The sequence below is a fragment of the Furipterus horrens genome, unplaced genomic scaffold (assembly GCF_987537825.1).
Source record: "Furipterus horrens unplaced genomic scaffold, mFurHor1.1.pri manual_scaffold_13, whole genome shotgun sequence".
Classification (NCBI taxonomy): domain Eukaryota; kingdom Metazoa; phylum Chordata; class Mammalia; order Chiroptera; family Furipteridae; genus Furipterus; species Furipterus horrens.
The window spans coordinates 18,889,272-18,906,823 of NW_028327183.1; the positions used below are offsets into that span (position 1 = coordinate 18,889,272).

At 40.0% G+C, this 17,552-nt stretch overlaps 1 protein-coding gene across 1 annotated transcript in view; it reads left to right on the top strand.

Moving 5' to 3' along the window:
- Positions 1-17,552, top strand: part of HYDIN (HYDIN axonemal central pair apparatus protein) — a 280,489-nt gene that overhangs the window by 126,636 nt on the left and 136,301 nt on the right. The window contains exons 18-21 of the mRNA XM_090260317.1: positions 5,314-5,552; positions 8,291-8,564; positions 10,235-10,378; positions 15,035-15,178. Of these exons, the coding sequence (XP_090116443.1) occupies positions 5,314-5,552; positions 8,291-8,564; positions 10,235-10,378; positions 15,035-15,178 (801 nt within the window). The remainder of the gene's footprint in view (positions 1-5,313; positions 5,553-8,290; positions 8,565-10,234; positions 10,379-15,034; positions 15,179-17,552) is intronic.

A 17,552-nucleotide genomic window follows, 5' to 3' on the forward strand; every position in this document is an offset into this window, starting at 1 on the left:
GGATCACTTTGTAATTTATATAAATGTCTAACCACTGCACTGTGCACCTAAAAAAGAAAAAAAGAAATTTCTTTACAGCAGCACTTAAAGTAGCATTTGATTAAATAACTGGGAGGAGACAATTATACACCAGGAGATGGAGATCTTGTGGACCATCTTAGAATTCTACCTATCATAAACCCTGTCAGATGCTTCTCTTCTGGCAAGAGTATTGTATGTTAAATGCTTTCTTCGTATCCATCTTTGTTTTCTCCATTTTGTAATCTATTTTTTTAGTAAACACTTCTGAGTCCATAATTATGTGTCACATGGGGTATTTCAGTTTTTGGTGAAATGATGACAATAGATGTCATTTTTATGAGGCCTTAACTATGTACCAGGCATTATTCTGCATTTTACATGCATTACCTCATTTATCCATCACCATAACTCTACGCAAAGAGTGCCATCAGTATCAAGAGCCACAGAAGAAGAAACTGAGACTGGACATGGCTAAGTGATATGTCCCACGTTCAACAGCTAGAAAGTGGCAGATATGGGGCTCAAACCCACAACTCTTTTCCTTCAGAGCCCTCCTTCCTAACCTATTTCCATCAGTTGTTGTCCTGCTGTATTGCGGTTTTGAAAAGGCTTCTGAATGTCCTCCGTAGCTATGATGATGATCATTCATCCATTCCTTCTTTAGTCAGATTTGCCATCTAATAACAGAAAAGGTCACATAGACCAAATCCTCCCTAAAAACAAAGGACATCCCTAAAAGTCAAATACCAAAGAGACACAGGGTGTAAGAGTGATTTAGAGCCTGACTTCTGGTAAGGATAATCCAGTATGTTAGCAGCTGGCATTTTAATGCGCCTTGTTCTTGGATTCTATGATATACTTTGCTGCCTGGTTTTATGCCAAACATTGATTAATAAACTTCATCAAAAAGAAGACTCACCAATTCGGCCCTGGAGAGCAACTTTAGGTCTCCCTTTGAGAGCAGCCAGTCTGTGTCAGCAGGAATCAGAATGGAAATGGTATGTGCATCTTTCAAAAACAAATGCCCCTTGGCTTGAAATAGCACTTACGCAGGTGATGCCCTCTGCTCATTGCAACAAAGGATTGACCTGTGCCACTGTCTAGAGGAGAAAATAAATAGAATGGGGAAGATGACATCAACAGTACCCTCTTCTGAAAGACATTTACTTTTTGATAAAAAGATAAAAATGGCATTGATTTATGTTTTAACTGTAAGCTGAGTCTCATAAATGAGCAAAACTGTATACAGTTTTCTCTAAGGCCACACATTTTGGAAAAGGGCCAACAGTGTGAGATCATCTTGCCTAGAACATTCTTATTTTCTCTTCTAGCTGCCCCTCTATTTGTCCTAACAGCAGATGCATATGAGCTCCAGCCCTGAAGTTCCTATATAGGAGTTGAAATACCAAGTTATGCTCCCACTTCTATGTTCTGTTGGAGTGAACTTTTCACCTTTCAAAATCTGAAATCCAGAGGCATTAGGGGAAAACCTAAGGATATGTCAATAGACTGAACCAGTAGGTAGCTTTGGCAGAGAGTGGCTAGGAGTTCACCATGTCCATCTCCCTTTACTCCTAGACTCAGAGCAGGACAGTTCCCAGATTCCTTTGCAGTTAGGTGTGTCTGTGTGCTGAGTTCTGGACAATAGAAGTGGGAATAAGTGTGTATCACTTCCAGACTTGGTGCATAAAATCTTAGCATGTGATCTCCCCTTCTCTTCCTTTTCTTGTTGGTCAACTGAATGTCAATGTCTAGAGTGGCTTAGAAGCCACAAGTGAAACAGTCAGAATCTCTTTAGCTGGGGTCCTTGAATGACTGAATGGAACTGAAACCCATTCTCATTTGGAGTTCATGTGAACCAGAAATAAGTTTGTGTTGTATTAAGCCATGAATGTCAGGTTGTTGTTGTTGTTGTTGTTACAGCAGCTAGTATTACTTTATCTAAAATAGCAGCCTAGAATCTAAAAACTAAAAGTAAGGAAGACAAAGAGTTCTAAGTAAGGAGATAGGCAAGTTACTTAAGCATGAGAAATCTATTTCCATGTATTGCTTTAATTGTGTAAGTCAGACTAAAAATTGTGTGTTAAAAACTCCTATATTCTAATAAAAATGCTGATGAAATGTAGCTACATTGATCCATTTTAAAATATCTGCAGAAAATTCAATTCGCATTTATAGCTATTTTAGGACTCATTTTTGGTGTCATTTGCTATAATATGTTAAAGGATTTTAAGGTTTTCACTTTGGAATTGTGTCTTAGTTCAGGCAGCTCTAACAAAGCATCATGGACTGGGTGGCTTATAAACAACAAAATTTATTTTTCACTGTTCCCGAGGCTGGAATTTGAGGTCAAGGTCTCAGCATGGTTGAATTCTGGTTATATTCCTCTTATGGATTGAAGATTGCATTGTGAGAAGAACATGAATTTGGGGGGACTGAAGGTGAATGTTATAGATGGAATGATTGTGTTCCCTCCAAATTCATATGTTGAAACCCTACCCCACAATGATATTAGGCGGTGAGGCCTTAGGGTGGTAATTAGGATGAGATGCAGTCATGAGGGTAGAGCTCTCATGAATGGGATTTTAAGTCTTTATAAGAGAGCTCTCCTCCTCTGCTCTGCTCTTCTGCAAGTAAGGATACACTGAGAAGTTGGCAGTCCTCCACCCAGAAGAGGGCTCTCACCAGAACTCGAAAATGCTGCCACCCTGATCTTAGACTGCCAGCCTCAGGAACAGAAAATAAGCCATCTGGTTTATGGAACTTCGTTACAGCAGCCAAACTAATACAGAAATTGATACTGAGAGTGGGGTGGTTCTGTAACAAACACCTAAAAATGTGGAAGTGGCTTTGGACTAGGTAATGGTAGAAGCTCGAAGAGTTGTGAAGCGCATGGTAGGAAAGGCCTACATTGCTGTGCATGGACGAAGACAGTGTTAAAAAACTGGGGCAGGGGTAAATTACAAATACACATTAGTATTTCCTGAGCATAAATATGAGCATAATATAGTTACATTCAATCCTTGTAGTTTCCCTCATCAATAATAATCTATAATCCTGAAAATGAAATTTATGAGGATTATGAATTTTTTGTTAATAATATTTTAAAATAAAATTAAAATGCAGGATAACATCCTGGAAAGACAGACTTTGCTTACTTGGATTAATTTACTATGAGTAGAAGGTTAGAGAGAAAATTTTAGAAAAGCAGATTGATTTGTACAAAAATAAATGCATTTTCCACAAATATTTTTGGAATAGAGATAATTATCATACAAATATCCCATCTAGCCCTACTTTATTTAGTATAGTAATTAATGTTTGTTTTATATATATATCTCTAAAGATGTCCCATATTAAAAGATCAGGAGTAATAGCAGGGCTCTTGACATAAAGTTAAATATATCATTTCCATTAATACCAAAATTAAAATAAAATTTCATCTACATCCTCATTATAAACAATTTAGCATCTTGAGAACTGTTTTCCATGGTTTATTTAATATATTTAAATTTAAAAATACAATTTATTTATTAGTTTCCATATAGACTTTCAAACCAGGATGAAATGTAACTAGCATTCTGGTCAGTCCTCAACTGTTAGTTGGGAAATTGGCATTTGGGTTTAAATATTAGATTCTCTTTATTAAACACCTGTGAACCCATTTCTGAGAGAGTGACCATTCAGAACCAAATCCAGTTCTGAATCTGTAGTGGGACCAGACCTTGATTTTGGTGACATTCCAAGGCCCTGCCACCTTCTGAGATGCTGCCTGACTGAAATTTCTAACCCTTGCCTGAAAATTGCAGTATGTATTCCTCTTACTTGCAGTGATCATCAGTGCAACTCTATTCCAAACCCAAACTACCCATCGAGAAGTTTCTGACTCGTAGCCTTACATTGTACCACATAGAGCTACATGCATTTTACGTTTCTTTTTTCTTTTTTTTTTCTTTATTTTCCTTTTGCTAGAAGTACACCATGGAAATCAAACGGAGAAAGGAAAGTTTTGGACTGGAATGTGCCATATGGGGTTTTCTTCTAAAGCTGGGATACAGAATTTAAAGGGCTATTAATCAAGAGAGAGATTCAATTTATTCTTTTTAGCTCCAAAGGAGTAGGCCAACTACCGGTGTATGGAAGGTCCAAAAACAAAACAAAACAAAACAAAACAAAACAAAACAAAACAAAACAAAACAAAACCAGAAAAACCCCAAAACAAAAAAACAACATAAAGAAAAACCACACACAAAAAACAAAATAACCCAGCATATCTCTGCTTAATTTAAGGAGAGCAATCTAAATTTTGAGTTGCCTGAGATAAGTTACCTTACATTAAAAAATGAGTTCTCTAACATAAAAGGGTTTGATCAAAAAGCAGATACATCTATTCATGTGTCAAATATTTATTAAACACCTACTATGTACCAGGCATAGTTATAGCTGCTGGGAATATATCAGGCAAAAATCCCTTTTATAGGCAGGATACATCCTAGTGCAAGAACACAAACAAGCATGATAAATAAGTCAATTATGCACATGTTAGAAGATGACAAGTGCTGAGGGGAAAAACTGAACTGGATAAAGAGGATCAGGAGTACTGGAGGAAGGTTTTCAATTTAAAAAGTGACAATCAGGGCAGGCTTCACTGAGAGGTATTCTTTGGCCAAAGATCTTAAGGAGGAAAGGGAGTGAGCTATGAGGATCTAATTAGTTAAAGGGAACAGATTAATGGGAGTCAATTTTACCTCTATAATTTTCACCTCCTATCATATATTTCAGAATGAGTTTGGAATTTTAGCAAATGAAATTCTGTTTATTATTATGGAATAATAGAAATCAAGATGACTTCCTATATTGTGTTTAGCGAAAGCTGTTTATACTCACGAATAACTTCATAGAAACTTTGCACTTGAAAAACATGTCTTTTGAAAATTCCAAATTCCAAAAAGGATGTTATACCTTCTGCTGGCATCTCAGAATTTGGTGATTAAAGCAGATAATTAGTATCAGCTTGTTAGAAAACTGGACTGTCATCTAGAGAAAGAGATGTAACGAATCTTCACAGAGCACTCAAAAGTAGAATTGTAGGTTTGCTCTTCAAAATCAGATTGCTTTTTGAAAGAAGAAAGCCAACAAACACCCAGCTGCCTTGATTTGAAAAAATAATGTTTGTCTCTGATGTTGAGCTCTGCAGTGCCAGCTATTTGAAGTATAGAGGGCTTGCTTTGACGTATGCAGAAGGAAAAGCCAAGAATATCTTCACTGTTAACTTGTAGTCTTGTGTTACAGGCACACAAAAAGTCCCTTTGGAGAGTTGAACCCAATGAAGGCATCGTTCCCCCAGAAACTGATGTTCAGCTGACACTGACTGCCAACCTGGATGACATACTGACATTCAAAGACATGGTCATTTTGGAAATTAAAAATAGCATCATCTATCGGGTTCCAGTCCAGGCTTCAGGAATTGGTTCCACCATTGTTTCAGATAAGCCCTTGGCTCCAGAACTCAATTTGGGAGCATATTTTAGGTAGGGAAATAATTGTGGATGAATTTTCATAGATATCACATGTTATACAAGCTGAGCATCACCTCTACTTTAGAAAATTACTTTTAAGGAAATAGCACTAAACTCCTTAGTCCTTCCCCTTCCTATCTTCACTTTCCCCCCTCCAGATAGATACATCAGCCATAAGACATTTCTTAGTCACAGCTTGGTTACATTCCCCAGCTATGTCCCTCTATGCTAGAGAAGATATGGTTCATAGGAAGTGCATTATTCTCTCAAACTCACAGTGCCTTCTTGGTGACTAACTTAGAATCTCAACCATGAGTCTCCTCTTCGATTCCAATACACTGTTATTCCCTCTCCATGTATGTGGAAAATACAGATGCATCTTAGTGGTAACCTAAGTAGAGTATAACTAGGAAGGTAACCACTTATTGCAAATATTCCTTATCAGAAACTGCAAAGCCAGTAACTTTTTTGGTATTTTGTGCTCTGCTTGCCTCCTGACTATAGCACCAGCAGTCGAGATGGCTGCAATTGGCTCTACTTTATCACTTAGAAAAAGCTAGAACACCTAAGTATTTAAATAAAAGGTGGTAGAGTATAGACCTCTCTAGGGTAGAATGATCTAAATGTGGCTCTAAAAATGTATGAAGTCTGAACGCTAACAGGGAAGGAAATATGTGGGGATTTATTCATGGTTCCCCAGGAGTGTCATGCAGCTATGAGGGCCAGATGGATTTATACCTGTGCATCACAATACTGTGACCAGATCTCAAAGGGGTACTCTTGCCTTCTGGTCTAACAGGCCTCGAAACCAAGATGGACACGCTCCTGATAAAAATCAGTTAGCAGCCCTCCCCACAAACCCATCCACACCTCCCTTCCTCTGTTCCATTTACAAACCATGATACTTGATGGCAATAACATAAACCACTGGGAGTTACGTTTTCAGAGAAGCATCCATTACAGTTTTTGTGTCAACTAGATATAAAAATGTTCCTTTTTGCCTGCCTGTTGACCATAAGCTAGAGCATTCTGTCAATGCATTCCATGCTTCTATGTCCAAATTTCTTTAAGTATGCTCAAACATAATTATAGAAGTAATATACTGTGACCCAGACTTGATTACATGTTCTCTGTAATCTACAAATAGTGTCAAATAGCCTGAAAGGATAATCTGTCACTCGCCTGGAATTGGGAGTTTTAGCCTATAGTTCTCTATGAATATGGAAGCAAACTGTGGCTTTTTAGCTGCAATTTCCCCTCTGCCTAAACCCAATCATTCTTTTTGACATAAAATCATGATCTCCAAAAGAATCATCAAAAGTAGAGGTGGGCTAACTGCAGCCCACTGTTTCTGTCAATAAAGTTTTATTGGAATACAGCCATGCCTGTTTGGGTACATATGTTTTCGATGGCTGTTTTCACACAATAGTGAAGTAGTTGTGACAGTGGCCATGTGGCTCAAAAAGTCCAAAATATTTATTACTTAGCCCTTCACAGAAAAGTTTGCCAGTTGGGGGACATATACATTGAAAAATACCCATATACCACCTCTTTTGATTGCATGTTTTTGGGCGACTCCCTTAAATTTTCAGAGCTTCTGTTTCTTCATCTACAAAATAAGAGTAAATACACTTATTATTACTGGGTTGCTATGGTGACTGAAAGATATACTGTAAATAGGTTTGCAGAGACCCTGCCTACTTTATAAACAGTGTGTGTTATGTATTATTTTCCCCAAAGCCTATTCTTAGCCTTGAAGTCAAACTACGGACTAAAGACTCCACTGAGCATGCCCTGTGGACACATATCTAGAATAAAGTGATTACACCTGACAACTGGCAAATACTCATTTATCTGATGCTTCAAGTTACTCTTTAGACATATCATTTCCTAAGGAAGAACAGATGGTATAAACTTTCAAAGCCTAATACAATTTTTAAAAAAATATAATTAAATCCTGAGATGAGTTTTCTCCCTGAAAAAACAATTTTTTAAGTTTATAACTTGGTAAAAGAAAACCTCCAACAACAATACATTTAACCACCTCCAAGATCTTAGAAATCCCAGCGTTTAACAGAGAGCTAAACAATCAAGCAGTCCTTAAAAACTATTTGTAGAGTAGATGCATGAGGAAGTGAAGCAGCAACATCTTTAAAGCAAGTGAGTCTGAGAACAATGACCAGCCCGGCTGGTGTTCTGGTCTGCCACAGTCCCTTGACCTTTGGTAAGGCTTAGAGGACGTGTGTCATTTCTCTCCGAGGTTCCCTCCAGTTGAGCCCATCACAAGACATTTCACTCCGATGGTAGAAATATACTCGATACGATTTGAAATGTGCTTCTTCTCCAGGAGGTGTTTTGTTTTTCCTTTTACTCTTCGGAGCCATTTCTCGTAAATTAGAGTGGCTTTCACATGAACTGTATCTGACTATTCTGTGGCTCACTTGACCTGCTGGGAAAGACTGAGGATGGGTGGGATCACTTTCCCATGGCCCCTTCCCCGGTGGTGACAACTCAGGATCCAAACCCAGGTCCCTGACTTGAGTTTATGGACCCCATGATTAGATGCTACTTTGTCCCGTTACTGTGGTAGCTCCTAGTAGCATTATGCTGGAGCTTCCCTACATGAAAAAAATGTGTCTATTTCGTTGTTCACTTTTGAAATACTTCCAGAGGGATAAATCCCAAGGGTGTAGAGCTGAACAGAACATCCCAAAGTTGAGTCCTCTCAACACTTGCCTCCTCTTTTCCAGCTTGAACACGTATTATTACCGCTTCAAGTTGACCAACAAGGGACGTCGGGCCCAACAATTATTCTGGATGAATGAAAATTTCTGTCCCCAGAATAAGCTGAGAAACAGAGGTGTGGCTAAGAAGAGACTTGTTAAGAGCCACCCCCCGTGTCATGGCTTCCAGGCACCCGGGGGTCCCCAGAGCCCCATTTTTCAGCTGCATCCCGTCAGGATGGAGTTATACCCGAACCAGACTATCGATGTGATACTTGAAGGCTATTCTGCTACTCCCAGGGTAAGAGGACAGCATGCTTAGAACCTGTTTTTCTCCTTACTAAATCTCGGCTCTATTTCTTAGGCAAGTTCCTTGACATTTATCTGAAGAAACGATGTGGTTTCTGAAGGCTTGCATGTAGCTCTGAGTTACCATGGCAGCACTCATTGCTTTTACAGTTCGGCTCTGCTCAGTTTTCTGTTTGTTTCTACAGCTGCCACGAACCCAACTTAAAAATGCTAATTAAAGCAGGTTCTCATTCCCAGAGTCAGCAGTGACCAGCCAACAAGTCTCTGGGAGAGGGATATCCAGCGCTCAACCAAAGCTAAGCCTCCAAAGAACACTTAGCAGTCTTCATATTTATTTCAAAAGAGTGTTTTTATAGACACTCTGGGCTGCCTTTTCTGTCCAGGTACTGGGACATCCCCAGCGCCTTTCCCTCAATCTGGCATAGCAGCATCACATCTGTAATCGACTTTTTACATATTAATAAGAGCTGCATTTATCTTCAGGAACTCTGATGATCTGCTCTTATTTACATCCCCACCATTCTGCTTAAACATTTATGCAGATCTAAAACATGCCACTATTTATTCCTGTTCCCTCGTGGAGACTGGAAACCATAAGAGACCTAAAAGAATCTTTTGTAATCATTTGGGAGCCGCCCCTACCTCACAAATGCAGGCTTTGTGAATGAGAACTGATGCTTGCTTCAGCTCCTCCTGGTGTTGCCCAGTTAGGAGGTGGTCCTGAACTTTGTCCTCGGGAAACAGGAAACAGTAAGAAAAGTTATCTTCCAGCAGACAAGACAGCAAAGCTAGTCTTTTGCTTCACTGTGGCTATAAGATGGTTTTTCTCTCTGTTATCCAGGGGTTCAGCCAACTTCTCCTGATTACATACCATGTGATAAGCAGTATGCTAGGCACCGAGGATGCAAAGATGAATAGAATGCAGCCCATTGCAGGAGCACATTTACAGTATCATGATTGCAAGCTGATCATATTTTTAAACATATTAAATCTGAGCTGCCATGGTTCCAAATTCAGTTTAAGCTTTACTAAAAGCTTCCCTGAATGTTCTTCCAATTTATGCTACATAATTGAAAAGAGACTTGAATTCATTAACATCTGAAACCTGAGCACTCAATGCCAGCTAACCATAATATAAATTCACTTTGGGTTCTTTCTACTTTATATAAATCTGGATCTTGGGGTGGGAGTGAGGAGAGGGAGGCAAAAAATACTAGTTTCTATACCATGACTTTTAAATATTCAAATATGAAAGGCAAACATTTTTTCCAGCCACAGTTTCTGGCCAGCTTGATAAGAAATAGAACTGCCATTGACTTGTAAGCCCACAAGGATTTTATCTGCCTCATCCATCACTGTTTGGTATGTCCAGTTCCTAATAGTCCTGATGCACAATACAGCTTCTATATATATATATTTGTTGAACTGAATGTAAATTGTGTCCTCAAAAGCAGTCAGAAGTGGATGCAGGGTCCACCCAGGACATATTTAATCAGACATAAATTGAGTGACAGAGAACGATACCTGACATGCATTATTCAGAAAAATGTGCTCTTCCCTGGTGTTCCCAGGCAGATAGCTGAGAATCAGTTTGCCGATTGTTGAGAATTAAGTTTTGTGAGCTGTGGATGTTCTCAAAATGCTGGTGTATCTCATCTGCAGATAGTCAGAGAAAAGCTGGTGTGCCATGCCATTATCGGGGCACAGAAGGGGAAGAACATGGTGATGACTGTGAACATCCTCTGTGAGTTCATAGCGCCACTTATCCAGCTCTCCACCAAGCAGCTCTTATACCGCCTGGAGAAGGTCAGTGGGCTGGGCGCTCCCTTGGGGGGTCGGTGTGTTCACATTTTTATTTGAGAAGCTAGATTAATGGGAAGCCTGATGTACCCACACCCAGCCTATGTTTTAAAGCTTCAGAGGCCTATACACCTTCAACTAAAAATTGTGATTCTAAACCTACATTACTTGGAAATGAAATTGTTACAGAAATTCTACTTTCATCATTTCTGATGTTTAAGTGCACTGAAAATGCACTGTAGTTGATCATTTTACTCTAACTAGATAAAATAAACATCACGGTTATAGAAAGGGTTGGACTAGAATTACTGATAATCATAATAATCAGTAAGAATAGCAACAACATATTGATTGGTTTGTGCTGGGCACTGAGCCATGTACATTATATGCATTTGCCCAGTTGTCCCTCACAGCAGTCTGTGCCATAGGTTTTGCTATCATTCCCATGATACACGTGAAGAAACCGAGATACAAGTTAAGCTATTATGTAGATCACCTAATACCGGAATAATCAACTTAAACTGTTGATTCACATTCTTAATCTATATGGCTACGCATGTCTATGACTTTATATAGCCATTAAGGGCAAGCAATAAATGGGGAGCTGGGGGACAGGGGAGAGATAGAAACAACTGCTGCTCAGGGCAGGGGGTCAGGATAGTGAGGAGGTGCAGGAGGTATCAAAATAGAACTTGACCTGCTCCTCAGCTGACTTCCATCAAACATTCAAACCAGATATGTATGGAATGTCCCTCGAGAGCTGGGAGTGGGTTGATGCTGACAATCTGGTGAACCAACCAGTAAGGCACAGTTAAAGCTAAGAGACTGGTTGAGGTTACAGCTGTACACACATTATTAAAATGTAGTTGTTTAAATTACAATTCTAAACGGTGCTGTGAAAAGGTGTAAGTTGCTATGAGAACACATATCAAGAGAGGGGCTTTATTTGCACCTGTGGTGACAGATGGCTTCCTTGAGCAAGTGCGTCAAGTCGAGCCTTGAAGAAAAAATGAAGTTGGTCTGGTGACAAGAGAGGGGAAAGAATTATAGACAGAAGGAAGAACACACACAAAGGGCCTGAGTTAAGAAAGAGCTTGGTGAGAACAAAGACCTGAAAAGCTGCCCTTGAGAGAGAATATGCCAGGAGTAGTGTGAGGTCCATCTAGAAGAGTGGGCAAGGGCCAGTGAGTGTGGCATGGCTGGGGGGCGTGTTCTGGGTGGCCACTGGTGGGCTTCAGGGAGGGGAGTGACATGGTCAGACTTATGTATTGAAACAGTCACAGCGACTGCTGTGTGGAATAGTTACTAAGGCCTACCATGTGCCAAGCACGGGGCCAGGTGCTGGGGATACAGCAGTGAGGCTAGTCCCTCCCTGATGAACCGCACAGATGACTGGGAAGATCAAGCATTTAAGTGCATCATTGTCCCACAGTGTGATCTCTGCTGTCATCTGAAAGGACAGGGTGTGGCAATGCCTCACCAGTCAGGGCAGGAATCAACCAGGGTTCCTTTTATTACCTAGAGGCTTGCAGGGGAATTTATTCTGGTAGTGGGTTCTATCATATTTTGTTTGTATTAAATAAATATCTACTGAGCACCCACCATGGGTATGGTGCTCTGCTAGGAGATGAACAAGGGGGCACAGAGACGAGGAGAGGAGGGGACATGTATAAGTTCAAATCAACAAATAATTTTTGAGCATTTACAGTGTATGAAGCAGCAAAGGCAGAACGAAGTCCCAGGCTTAACAGACTACTGGGGCAAGCAGGCTTTGAGGAAGTGGAATAAGGGTTTCAGTTACAGGACGCTGAACAAACTGACAAGCTCCATGAGACATATAAAGAGGAAATACTACCAGAGTTCCTGCTACAGTTATTGAACTTCCATTGCTCTGTTTTAAATTCTCCCTTTTATTAGTAATCAGGAAAGATACTTACCCGTGGTAGCTGAACCAAATTGGGTGGCATCACATTTTCTGTAAATATAGCTGTTCAGAGAAAATTCAGTGAATATTTACTAAATAATTATTCTGTGTAAGAAATTATAGTATATGTTAAATATACAACTTTGTTTCTTACTAGATTTTTTTCTAAGCCTGTAAACATTCATAAAAATGTGTGGGTTATGTTCTTTTTCTTCTCTTTAAATCCTTAAGCCTTTTTTTAAAAAGCATATTCTTGTTTAAGTTATTTTTTTACTTTATCACTAGAATGAAATAGCAAATATTTTAATATAGCAGTGACTTATTGAATTAAAAAATGAATTGAGTCACAGCTCCCTGTTTGATTTTACCCTTCTCTCCTTCCCCCAAATATCACAAGTTTGAAATCTGTCCAACTACTGTTATTTTTCATTGTTCATTTCCTGCTCACATTTAATCCATATCAGGAACAATGAAGAATTGCAACTTCATTACCCAGTATGTGCAAGAGACCTGGTAGGTCTCAGTATTCGGATTTCCTTATGTAACACCCAATTATCTATTCTGTCTCCTTATTTTCAGCTCAAGGCAGTATATCTGATTGAGTGCATTAGACTATAATGACACCAACACTGCCTATGGGAAGAATTTTTCTGTGACTGTTTTCTCAGGTTTGATCTATGTTATAACTATTGTACCATTCATAAGCCACAGAGATGAAACCACATCTTTGTGGAATTGAAAAGGTCAGTTGAAACCAGCAGCCAGTTTGCTTCATGAAGTCCAGGAGCAAATCCTATCTCCTGATATTTGGGGAGACAAACAACCTAGAGAGAAAGGGGTCATTTTAAAATAGAACAGATTCCCTGTGCATCGACTCCTTTTTATCACTACCCTCTAAATGGCCTCTTGCCAAAACCAGCCAAGTGTGGCTGCTTCACTTCAAAGCTACCTGCAGTGACACAGCAGCCTGGGGGAAGGTCATTGGATGGACAGTTCTCCATGTGGCCTTTGATAGCCCTAAAGTGCTGCTTTATCCTTTCTCTAAACTGTGGTATATAATCTGCAAATGCAAGGTAAGTCCGGTACCTGTATTACCATGTTAGAGGGAGGGAAACAATGGCTGGCATCTCATGGTAAGTGTCAGACCAAAGCCCTCCACAAGGGCTAGAGGAACACTACTGAGGCAGGAGGCTCAAGCCAGCTGTCTAGACTGAATGACTGTGTCTCCTCAAATTCACATATTGAAACCCTAATATCCAATGTTATGATGTGGAGGTGTAGCCTTTGGGAGGTGATGAGGTCATGAAGGTGGGGCCTTCATGAATGGGATTAGTGCCCTTATAAGAGGAAACAAAAGAGATAATGTCGCTCTCAACCAAGTAAGGACACATTGAGAAGACGGCCATCTACAAGCCAGGAAGCAAGCCCTCATCAGATTCCAGGTCTGCCTGCACCTTGACTTGGGACTTCCCAGTCTCCAGAACTGTGAGACATAAATGTCTGTTGTTTAAACCACCAGTCTATGACTATTATAGCAGCCTTAGCTAAGACACAATGGGTACTGGTCACATGAGCTCACCCAGAGCCAGGTTATCCAAAAACCACAGTGGAAGGAAGGTTTTGCTGGACTAAAAAGCAGAGACAGAGACAGATGAAAACATGGACTCAAGGGAATTTAGCTGAAATCGGAACAAGGAGAAAAACCAGTCACAACAAAGAGACTGAGAAAAACAGGCTAGAGTTGTTAGAGGAACCAGGGAATGAGTGGAAGGAGGCTCTCATTAAAGGCCATGGATTGAGGCTTCACATCACCTTCTGCTGATATTAAAGGGCCCCCTGTCCAGGGCATGCAAAAAATAATGTGAACCCCAATATAAGAATGAGAAAAATCCAGTCTGACCAGAAATATGTGGCTCAGGATCCATTTTCAATGCCTTCTCCAGTTGAAAAATTAACTGGATGTTCAACAGGGTAAAAAGGTGCTTCTAAATCAGTTACTCCAGTGTTATCATGAAAAATTTAGAGGAAATAGTTATGAGCATTTGTCACTTTAACGAGAAAAGTATATTGGTGAATTAAGTATTTCGAGCATGGAAAAAATATTGTGAAAGGAAAAAAGTTTTATTCATTATGGTGATGTATAGGTTCTTCCATAGATATTACTAATTTATTAGAGTTTGTTTTATGACATTATGGAAACTTCTGTAGTAATAGTTCTATCCAGAGGCATGGCTTGTATAGGTATTGTGTTTTGTTTTGTTTTTTAACCAAGCAACAGCAGAGTAAGAAATCTAATCACCTCTCAGTAGTCTACCATACATTCCAAATGACTTCTCTAAATTACTACAAGAGAAAATAAAAGCAGATGTGTGTATACTCACACACACACACAGCTGTGCACACGTGCACACACACACACATGAGAGGTAGTTTCTCTTTTTCTAATACATTTTTGTAAAGATTTTATTTATTTTTAGAAAGAGGAGAAGGGAGGGAGACAGAGAGGGAGAGGAACATCAATGTGTGGTTGCCTCTCACGTGCCCCCCACTGGGGACCTGGCCCACAACCCAGGCGTGTGCCCTGACTGGGAATCGAGCTGGCAGCCCTTTGGTTGACAGGCCAGCGCTCAGTCCACTGGGCCACACCAGCCAGGGCTCTATATGAGACTTTTGTTGCTGAAGCCTTACTATGTTTATCATAACTTGGTTTGTTTCCTCTTCCCTTTTTTTTTTTACAGAAACCGAAGACTAACTTGAAACCTGATTACCAGCCCTTGGTCATGAAGAACATTTCCACCCTGCCTGTGAATGTGTTGCTCTCAACAAGCAGACCCTTCTTCATCTGTAAGACTGATAAATCTCTGCTGCCCTTAACTCCTGAGGTAACTTGTCAGAGGACTGTCTTAACAAACTCCTTGGGTCAGGGGCGGGAGGTGTTGTGTGTGTGAGAAGGGAAGAGAATATCAGTAACCTAACTAATTTCACCCAGAAAAATATAAAGAATCCAGAAAGCAATGAAGAAAGAATGAAGAAAATTTTAAATGGGTCCTAAATAAATTCCAGTACCAATCAGTAGAAAAACTATTATTAATGATATAAGAACTTCTGGTTCATTATGATGATCTTTTTGTTATAATGAAGCTGATCTTTAGAAAACAGTGACTTCACACTAATTATAGTAAAGATCTTTTAATTCCCCTCCATGAAATTGGACCAAAACTCCGTACTCAAGAAAATGAGAAAATAGTCAAAACCCAATCTTTCAACCGGTCATCTTATCTCCAGATGCTGAGAAATCTGAGTGGGCCGAGGGAAGAGACATGAGCTCTCCTGTCACCAGTCTGGAGCAGGATGTGATGTTCTCTACACATCCCTCTAAGATCACCCCTATGATCCTTTACTTGGCATGACGACACCAGTCAGAATAGCTGGACCATGGGGAAAGTGCCGTGGCAGAGTTGTTGGAAATAAGGGTTGAAGAGAAACCAGAGCCACACACCATCAGCTAACAGAGAAGTAGTGTAAAGGAGGAAGGCAGGACAGGCAACAACTGCGAGGTCTCACAAGAGGGAGCCCATGACTTAAGGAGATCTGCTGTGAACTGCTCTCAGGGAGATGCATCTTTGGGGAAGAGGCGGGGAAGAGGTGGGAATCAGAGCTGCTTGGTGAGAGGGCGTTGCAGACAGAACCTGACTTGTGGTTATAAACTGCACTGCTGCGCTCCCCTCCCCCTCCTTATCAATTTTTTTTCAGTATATTTTATTGATTATGCTATTACAGTTGTCCCAATATCTCCCCCCTCTCTGCTTCCCTCCACCTGGTACCCCCCTTCCCTCCAGCAATCCCCTGCTTAGTTCATGTCCGTGGGTCTGGTGTGTGAGTTCTTTGGCTTCTCCATTTCCTATACTATTCTTAACATCCTCGGTCTATTTTGTACCTACTAATTATGCTTCTTAATCCCTGCACCTTTCCTCCCTTTCTCCCTCTTCCCCCTCCCAGCTGATAAGCCTCCATATGATCTCCATACCTATGATTCTGTTCCTATTCTGGTTGTTTGTTTGTTTGTTTTATAGATTCAGTTGTTGATAGTTGTAAATTAGTTGCCTTTTTAATATTCATGGTTTTGAGCTCCTTCTTTTTCTTGAATAAATCCCTTTAACATTTCATGTAATAATGGCTTAGTGATGATGAACTCCTTTAGCTTTACCTTATCTGGGAAGCACTTTATCTGCCCTTCCTTTCTAAATGATAGCTTTGTTGGATACAGTAATCTTGGTTGTAGGTCCTTGCTTTTCATCACATTGAATACTTCTTGCCAGTCCCTTCTTGTCTGCCAAGTTTCTTTTGAGAAGTCAGCTGATAGTCTCAGGGAATTCCTTTCTAGCTGACTCTCTGCTTTTTTCTTGTTGCTTTCAAGATTCTTTCTTTATCTTTAACCTTTGGCATTTTAATTATGATGTGTCTTGGTATGGTCCTCTTTGGGTCCAATTTGTTTGCGCCTCTTTGTGCTCCCTGGACTTGTATGTCTATTTCCTTCACCAAATTAGGGAAGTTTTCTTTCATTATTTTTTCAAATAAGTTTTCAATTTCTTGTTTTTTCTCTTTTCCTTCAGGCACCCCTATGATTCAGATATTGGTATGTTTAAACTTGTCTCAGAGGTTCGTAAGCCTACCCTCATTTTTTAAAAATTCTTTTTTCTTCTTTCTGTTCTGGTTGAATGTTTATTTCTTCCTTATGTTTCAAATCATTGATGTGAATCCCAGCTTCCTTCTCTTCACTGTTGGTTTTCTATGGATTTTTCTTTATTTCATTTAGTGTAGCCTTCATTTCTTCCTTTATGTTTTTCCTGTACTGAATGAGTTCTCTGAGCATCCTGATCACCAGTGTTTTGAACTCTGTATCTGATGGGTTGGCTATCTCCATTTTGTTTAGTTCTTTTCCTGGAGTTCTGTTCTTTCCTTTTGGCCATATTTCTTTTTCTCCTCAATTTGGCAACCTCCCTGTGTTTGGTTCTATGTATTAGGTAGAGCTGCTTTTACTTCCTGTCTTAGTAGCATGGCCTATGTAGAAAAGGCACCTGTAAATTGTGTGGGGTGGAGCCTTAGAAAATTGCCAAGGCATGGCAACCTACTTCACCACTTTGTGGCTCTGTGTTGGGGGAGGGCTCAGAGAGGGGACAATGCCACTGCCTGGCTTCTAGAGATCTGCCTGACACTCATCCTTTTTCCAATCATTTCCACAATTCCCGTATGCAA